Source organism: Coffea arabica, chromosome 2e, assembly GCF_036785885.1.
Source record: "Coffea arabica cultivar ET-39 chromosome 2e, Coffea Arabica ET-39 HiFi, whole genome shotgun sequence".
NCBI lineage: Eukaryota > Viridiplantae > Streptophyta > Magnoliopsida > Gentianales > Rubiaceae > Coffea > Coffea arabica.
In genome coordinates this window covers 32,187,391-32,196,463 of record NC_092313.1, presented here as the reverse complement: position 1 = coordinate 32,196,463, position 9,073 = coordinate 32,187,391, and the positions used below count along the sequence as shown (strand labels likewise).

Here is a 9,073-nt window from a genome sequence, read left to right as displayed (position 1 = left end):
TAACGTATTATAAAACTAATAAAATGAAATACTATAATATCAAGTGAAATATTGGAGAAAGAAAAGAAAAATGGGGAGTGATTTTCTTATAATCTCAACTAATCTAAAAGTCTTTTCAAAAGGTATCAATGTACCTCTATATATAGGTACTACAAGATAAAGGTACATAAATCCTATTAAACACCCACTATTACAAGATTATGAAAAAACTTATGAAACGGTTTCTCCACTACATGAATGGATTCATGAATTGTAACCTTTATACATAATGTACCAATAAATCAAGAATAAATTCTCTTGGAAAGACAAAGGGACATCTACATTTTTAATTGTTTCATAACAAATGCACAAATATCAATAAATTGAAGGAACGAATTGGGATTAGTTCGATCTCACAGATATTTGGAACTGCATCGTTGAGTTGATCTCTAACTAAATTAGGAACTTAGCCACACCTCATGGAGAAGTTCTCACGCCAACAAGTGGAATTCATGAACATCAAATCGTGTTCCCCAAACGATGTATTATGTCTCATGCAAAAAGTAAAAGAACGAAGAGAAAACTATGCTCCTGTCTTGCGGCCTCTAGAAGGACGAAAAAAAGTGTTCCTAACCCAAACAATGACTAGTCTATATTCTAGTCAGTCCCCTAGCCGAATAAGGAAACAAACAAAGATAAAGCAGCTATCCAAAATTTCCTTGTTTCTTGTTTCCTAATACTAGTAAACTACTAGTCACAAAAGGAAAAAGAATTGGTTTGCACATCTTGGAGCCAGATTTATAACTATTCCGGAAGCTTCCCACGTGCACAACATTTTCTCAAGAAAGTCTCCCTTTTTAGCACTTTTCTGCTTTGCTTCTTGTAATTAGATCCAAATACCAAATATAAGTATACTTCAACAATTAAAATAATATTTGACAAGGATAAAGAGGAAAATTAACCACAAAATTAATAACAAATTACGCTCTATCAGCAGGTTTCACATGCATAAGAAAATTATGTCATAACTAGTTAAGATAGTAGTACTTAATGATCCAAAAATTGCATTTGCATGAGTATTTAGGGATATCATAGTCTAAGGAGTTTTTATTTGCCATTTTCTTGCATATTTTACCTTAGTTTTACATCCAGTCTTCCCTATGGGTACAACCCTTAATACCCTATACTCAATTTCGACATGTGTATTTGAAAAAAATCATGTGTGGGTATTTAAAAATTTATAAATATAAAACTTGACCGTATAGATTGAGTTAATTTTTATATGCATATCCCATGCTCATCAAATATCACCTTTTAAAAATATTTTTGTTAAAAGTCTCTCCTTTTGGGGACTTAATCTTATAAGATGACAAGTTCAATGTTAGTATCTTTTAAAATACCATGTAAAATCGTGTTAGCTCTCCACGAATATTACAATATTCAACCAACTTCTCGACTTAAGCCCTTATTTTTCTCCACAATGGACGTTAATAAACACTCTTTTTTCTTTTCCAACTTCTAGGTGCATTTCCATTTTAGTCAATTTGATCCATGAAGCACGGGTTTTCATTTGTTTATAACAAAAATTTTAGTAGATAACACCTGACACAAACCCATGTTGATTTTCTTTTCAATATTGTTAGTTAGTGAAAAAGGAAAATGAGGTGGGCAAAAAATTAAGGGATAATTTCAGAAATCTCCCCTGAGGTTTCTAACAATTTCGTCATTGAGCTCTCTTGAAATTTTTAATATTACATTTATCTCCCTTAATGATAGACAATGACTATAATAACCTTCATAAATTTTCAAAAAACAAGCCATTGATAAAAAGGGAAAAGATAACAGAAAAAAAGAAAACAATTCTTCTTGACCAAGCCATATATTGTGGCCATATTTCAGTCATGGCCATTAAATTATAACCTTCTATCACTCAAATATGCTAAGCAAGGTAGATGTCTCCTTTCTTCTATCATTCACATATGCTACTGCTGTTGATGATGATGAAATTAATCATCACTGCCGACAACCCAATTGTTCATATTATTCAGCATAAAAAAAGTTATTGGATTACGGAAAAATATAATTTGATAGATTGTACTAAAACTGCTACTCCAAACTTGCACTTTGTTGATGTTTTGCCTGGTTCCTCTTAATAGACATCAAATTTATTCTCAACAAAATTGTGTCGATTCAGAGAAAAAAATGTGGGCTGATTTAGGATGACCAACCCAAATATTGAAAACAGAGGTTAGAAGAATTTTGGTAACTAAAAGATTGGCCGTTTCAGTGGGAAAAAGGTAAGAATTGTGAGTTTTATAACTAACGGTTTGGTAGGCAATATATGGAAGAAACCTATAGAGAGATGCTAGGGAAGAGAAGAAGAGAGGGGGATAGGGGAGGGGAGGAGAAGAGAGGGGGATAGAAGAGGGGAGGAGAAGAGGAAGGGAGGGAAAGGGAGAGAGAAAAAAGAAAAAAACTTCTACTGCTACTAACAACGGAGGTAAGAGAGAAGAAGTGGAGAGGAAAGAAAAGGAAAAAGAAAGAAAAGGAAAAGGAAAAGAAAGAAAAAGAAAAGAAAAGAAAATTTGCATCTTAAAATTTTTTTCTACAAAGGGAAAATGACCAAATTTGTCCCTAAACTTTTTACTAGTGCTAATTTAGTCCCTGATTTTTATTTCTGACCAATTTGATACGTGAATAGATGTTCTAGTTCTAATTAAGGACTTCTGCGGCAGCACTACCATGTAAAACACTCGAAACTTTAATTGAATAGCTAAATAGAGGTATTTTGGGAATTTGAAGTATGGATGTTAATAAAACCAAGTAAATTGAAAAAAAAATCATTAGTTTTTGAGGTATTTTAATAATTAAAACTTTTTTGAGATATTTTTAGAACTTTTATTTTAATTTCTTTCCTCTTCCCCTACCCTACCTCTCCACCGTCCATACCATCATCACCACTCTTCTCTCTACCACCACCACTCTCCCCACTATTTCCTTCTCTCTTTGTCCACTTCTCTCCTCCTATTCCCTTGCTAATGCTGTATCTTTTGATCTCGTTCCATCAAAGAAAATTTCAACAGATAAAAAGTCAAAGTGCCCAGATTAAAGGAAGAGAGAAAAGCTTTCAAAACCAGATTTTGCAAACAACTCCTAGATTCAAGGAAGAGAGAAAAGCTTTCCATTCGAACCCACTTCATAGGATAGGATTTCTATTCCAAAACTTGACCTTGCAATTCAAATAATTAAAAAGGTGACTGCAGAAGAACATTTTGAAAGACCCAAGTTCAATATTAGAAGTATTTGGCTTTTCTCCTTAGTTCGTTAAACTCTTTCTCAATCTCAATGTTGCGGGATTTGTTATTCATAGTATACTTCGAGTTATCTTTCTCATTGCTAGATTTCCTAAATGTCATCAAGATGTATCATTTCCTCGAGTAATTGTCTTTCAAAAGAAAATTTTACTACTACTGCACTTCGCTTCTCATGTCCCAAGGGAGAGGTGGGTGGCAGGTAATGGAGTTTGGTGGTGGAGGAAGAAGATAACCCAAAAATACCATAATACCCTTGTTTGTTCGGTCTATCAGGAACTAAATCGATGTTCTGTGGTAGTGCTATTGTAGAGGTCCTTAATTAGAGCCGCAATATAAGTTCATGTATCAAATTGGCCAGAAATAAAAATTTGGAACTAAATCAGCACTAGAAAAAAAGTTTAGGGATGAATTTGGCCATTTTCCCTTCTACAAATTCTCCGGTAAGTTACAATAAAATTTTAGGTAAACACCCAAAAAACTCATTTATTAAACAGGATAGTGGGTTAATTCCACTTTGCACATTTCAACTATACCTAAATTTTTACTTTAGTCCTTAAATTTAAAAATAAGACACTTTAGTTTATAAATTACAAAATTTGTTCCACTCATTAAGGAAGTGAGACAGATTTTACGCCTAAGTAGATATATTTTAGGGACTAAATTGGAATAAATTTCATACTTTAGGGATTAAAATGGATAAGTAATATATTTTAGGGACTAAAAAATAACAATTTTTAAAATTTATGGACTAAAGTGTCCTATTTTAAAGTTTAAGGACTAAAATGAAAACTTGGGATATAATTAAAGGATACAAAGTAGAATTAAGCCCACAATAATTTCTTCATTTTTTTTATTAACAAGCGTTAGGATTAGTCAAATTTAAAATGATCATGTCCCTCCTTAATAAATAAAAATATATGTCATGCATCCAGATATGCACTGCAAGAAATGGAGAGAGAATTCACTGAAAAGAAGCCAAATCCCTGCGTGGTTTGCTTAAACTTTTAATGTGGGGTTTGAATTTGATAATACCCAATTAACCCAAAGTGTCCCCACATAGTTACAAAAGAATTTGACATTTTCAACCTATTAATGAATATAATTTGTTTATCCATTGAACTTATACCGAAGAATGATATCAGTAGTGTAATAAACACGCCCTATGGAAGCTTACAGGAACAATAAAAAGTACACAACTCATCTTCCTTTCAAGTTCATGTATTTGCTTGTTAATCTTCTTAAACTGAGGAGTTGTCACATGCCAAAAAAAAGAAGTGATGGGTTATTTCCTACCCTACTGTCCTTAGCTTCAACTTTTGTATATTAATTTGAGGAGTTAACTAATGTACTAAAGCATGGAGATCTAGTGAAACTTTGCAATTACTGACCAATGAAGCAATGCTTTTCATACTTTTTTGGCTTAAAAGAAAAGACACAGACCCTTTCCAAGAATAATTTGAAGAATTAATGTGTAATTTACACGATTTGAAAGCAAGTTCAAAAAACAAAGTGAACGGAGGAATTTCAATCGATCTAATATCCTGGAAACTGCATAGAAAAATATGAAAATAAAAGCCATGTTTAGGAAACGGCTAGAAAAGTGCAAGGGAAAGACAATGAAATGAAGAGTGTCAATTATTAAGTCGATGAACCACGTATCAAGACTTTGTTGTTAAGGGAAAGACATTCTTCATTGTTTTAGATATCAATAATATTTAATTTCTTTATTCCCTCCCGCATAATTAATATGTGATTATGTAATTCCTTCAATTCTGTGACCATGCGAAATATTAATATTAGAATTCTAAAATTTGAGATCTATAGCATTTCCTTTTGTTTCTGGTAACTCCTTTTTTTTTTCCCCTTTGGGCTTCTTTTTAATAACTCATACACTACATAGTCAAGCTTAGGTACGGCAGAAAAGATTAAATTTAGAAATTCTAAATTGAATTGGAAAATAAATTTCCATTTTCGTTGTTAATAGAGGAATTTATAGATGCGATGAGGAAATAAATTTCAAGGTTTTTTTTAAAAAAAATATTTTTTAAGTAAAAAAGGTGTAAAATTTATGAAGCGGAAAGGAAAAAAATGGGATTTAAACTCAGGAAAAAATGGGATTTAAACTAAATATCTCTAATTTCTAGAATCTCAATTGTAATCGCTAGATCAAAACATTCTCGGTTAGAATACATGTATCTTGTATGATATAAACTTCAAACTAGGAACTATAATAATATTTGTACATTACATTGATAAGTTACTATTATTCTAATAGCATATAGGGGTGTTCACGAATTAAGTCGAGTTAGAATGAATATTTGAGCTCATGTTCAAGTTTTAAAGTAACTTGTCTAAGGTTGAATTTAACGAATATTAGCACTTGAATCGTCACAATTCGAATTTTAAGAAGATTCAACTCATGCTCAAACTCGTTATAGTAAACAAAAGTAGCACGAGTCGGCTGCTACAGAAAGTAGTACGATTGGAACCGGGTCAATTGCTATTTACAAATTCACCGTCACATCTCACAGCCTACGGGATCATAGTCAGCCCTAACACTAGCCCACAATCTCTTGAATTTCATCAGCCCAACCCATGTCGAGAAATGTACAGGACGTCGTCGTCTAGCAGTTCAACAGGTTGAAAATCTCCTCCTCTTTCGCTTTCCGTAGAGAACGGACAGAAACACAACAGCTTCAAGAAGATGAAAGGGTACGCATGGGCTGTTTCAGCTGGATTCAATGCTGCTCTTGCTGCCATTGCTGCCAAGCACTTTTCTTCCCAGGTAATTCTTGAGATATCCTCTAATAATCAACTGTATCATATCAGCTAGAAGAAGCGTTAATAGTTGATAATAGAATATGTATTCAACGTTAATAGCATGAATTTGGTTAATTATCAAGAAATTCGTCATATATTTGTGTTTGTTTAGTTCCATGTTGATCTGGAATGCAAATCTGATTAGGTTGAAATTATTTGTCTCCTGACAAGAGGTGTCTTATTGATTTTTAGTGAGAAATGAAAATTTGTTTTTTTCAGTTGCATATAATATGTTTTAACTCTTTAGCCCCTGTATAAATGTCAATATTATCTGGGTAATTGGTCATCCCATTTCGGCTGCATACTGTTTTAGTTCAATTAGTTTATAAGAGGAACTCCCGGTTTGTGTATTCTAGAAGCCCTCTTAAGTTATCTACTCTATGCTCAGTTGCCTCAAGCTGGGATTTCTTCCTTGAAGGCCCTGCTTTCTACTTGGATCAGCTCATGTATGCAAGTTGTCACATTAAAGAATACTAGTGTTCGTTTGAGTATCTCATAATCTTGAGCAAAAGAGTACTTATTTTCCCTCCTAATATGAAGATCGAAATGTAATCAGCATAACACATTATACACGCCGGATCAAATTCAAACTCATAAAAAAGTGTTAGCGATCAGCTAGAACTCATAATATTGCTTGTCTTATTAGTTGCTGTTTATCATACATACCCGAGAGTGCATCCAATCAGATCCAAATTCTGCTTATGGAATTTAGCAGGGAAGAAGTCAACCTTGATTATCTTCTAGTATCTATTGTTTGCCTGCATGTGTTCATGAGGAACAGAGATAAAAGAAAGTGTACAAGTTATCTGAGTGTGTTTCTCTTTTCTTCTCAGGAGATGTCTAAATGTCTTTGCTGCAGGAGTACAAATAAAACCTATCTATAATCAATCAGCACTCAACTGACTTGTGTTTTGTTGTAATAATAGCTTGTTAGGTATGGCCTGGTCATACTATTGAATGCTTTAATGTGGGGATGTTATGTAAATAGCCTAAAAGCTCTATCATCTCTCCAAGCTACCGTTACAAACTTTGCAACGAACTTTCTCTCTTCTGGATTGGCTGGATTCTTCCTCTTCAAAGAGGTGCTGCCATTTCAGGTAATTAAGATGATTTTCAGAGGTCAAGACACCTGCACGCTTCGACTTATTATGATAGCAAGAGTTTCCCCAAATCCAGCCTTATCCATGGCTGCATGCCACAGTTTTACGTAGTTGCTGCCATTGCAGCACTTCCTTTATCCTCCTTAGACAGTGAAGTGATGGACTCAAAGAAGTAGATTAGTTGAGTTTTGACTCTCTTAGATCATCTTTTCGTGCCAATGGCTAAACTTAGTATTGTTTTTCATGGTCATCCACCATCTGTACTTTAATAAGTTTGGATAAAACTTGTAGGCCAGTGCAAAATGAACTTTTGCAATATAAGAAGAACCAGGAATTGCCTTTCATCTAAAAGTATAGTTGGTTGAATATTAGACTTAATAGTTTGTCTTGCATGTTGAGCTTCTAAAAGTCTAGTCAGAAATAAGAAAGAGAGGTGGATCCCAAAGTGCTCGAAATACTTAAGAGGAGGCTTGCAACATTAGGGCATCAGACTTAAGCAAGTTGTTTGGACCTTTAGCTATGCCAAATCCCCTAATCGGACTATCACATTGTATTATGGAAACTAGAAATTTGTTTGAACTACTGACAAGAGTGTAAAATATCTTTTGCAGTGGTTCGCCGGTGCGACGATTATTGTACTCGGTGTGATAGTTCTCAGCAAGTCAAGCAAAGAGGGAAAAATGCACACCGACTAGAAAAGCTGGGAGATGGGACTGTATTAGATTCAGCAGTTTTGTATTCCTTTGTCGTTGATCATTGTGGCATCCAATTGGCCGGTACAGCTCCATAAGCTAGGCTAAAACTTCGGCTGCCTTAATCTTTTTACTGAACATCTCTGTTCTTGTATGTCCGGAGAAACATAACCATAGGCCAGCATATTGTTCATCTAATCCATACATACAGAATGTACATTTGATCATCATAAATATAGACAAGTAGTTTCTACTGATATTTGCATGAATTTGTAATGCTTTTATCTTCTTTTTCTGAGCCTCATATTGAAAAAGATACCAAGACCAAATGTGCAGCAAGCTCAAATACCAGCTTAGCTAAAACGGTGATGCTAATTTGTCGAAGGAACAAAACGCGCAGAGCACCAACTACAGATAATATCCAATTATTCCTCGTACATATTTCCTTTTGTTGAACAGCTCTGTCCTGAAATAACAAATTTAGGTCAGCATATTACGCATCTGATTTGTACAGGGTATATGTTTAATAATCATAAAGATCAGGCTACTTGTTTCTTAATTATTATATTCCCAATAAAATTGATGCTTTCATCTTTACTCGTGTTGTGAAAGCTACCAAGGCAAAAAGAGGTGGATGCTACTTAGTCCAAGGAACAGTACAGAAAGAACATTAGTTAAAAAAGTGATGCTAATTACTCAAGGGAAAGAAAACACACATGCGCACGCACAGAACAATTGAAAAAAAAAATCAGTGCAGAATCTTAGCCTCATAAAAGTTCTGTGTAAATTGATTCGCAAGAAAATACCAGATTAAAACAACAATTTGCACCACGCTCGGTAAGAGTAAAAGGCCGAAATAAGCATAGAATGCAATTTCAAACGGAAACTAAAACTGAAGATAGCCCCTCACCTCATTTTACATTTGGTTCAAAGGCAGTCAACAGGGAAAGAACTGAACGGTGACAGCATTTGAGTGATTCTTGCATGCCACTCAAGAATATTTTTCATTACTATATCTTCTTAAGTAATGAAAAATTTTTCTAAATCATGAAGTCAATAAAGTGTATGCTTCTTAATTTTGGTGTTACAACCTCCAAATCCAACTAATGAAATCACCAAAATTGTCAAAAAGTACACTTTAATGACTTTTCTTCAAGTTTATAAACTT

General features: G+C 33.8%; 1 protein-coding gene across 1 annotated transcript; it reads left to right on the top strand.

Moving 5' to 3' along the window:
* The first annotated feature begins 5,799 nt into the window (after positions 1 to 5,799).
* Positions 5,800 to 8,162, top strand: LOC113732399 (uncharacterized). Its single transcript, XM_027258122.2, has 3 exons — positions 5,800 to 6,078; positions 7,040 to 7,210; positions 7,825 to 8,162. The coding sequence occupies exons 1-3, from the start codon at positions 5,998 to 6,000 to the stop codon at positions 7,906 to 7,908; spliced, it is 336 nt and encodes a 111-aa protein (XP_027113923.1). The 5' UTR covers positions 5,800 to 5,997; the 3' UTR covers positions 7,909 to 8,162.
* The last annotated feature ends 911 nt before the right edge of the window (positions 8,163 to 9,073 follow it).

Coding starts and splice junctions, on each gene's coding strand:
- LOC113732399 (XM_027258122.2), top strand. CDS start 5,998: ATGAAAGGGTACGCATGGGCTGTTTCAGCTGGATTCAATGCTGCTCTT. Junction 6,079..7,039: donor CCAAGCACTTTTCTTCCCAG/GTAATTCTTGAG, acceptor TTGTAATAATAG/CTTGTTAGGTATGGCCTGGT. Junction 7,211..7,824: donor AAGAGGTGCTGCCATTTCAG/GTAATTAAGATG, acceptor TATCTTTTGCAG/TGGTTCGCCGGTGCGACGAT.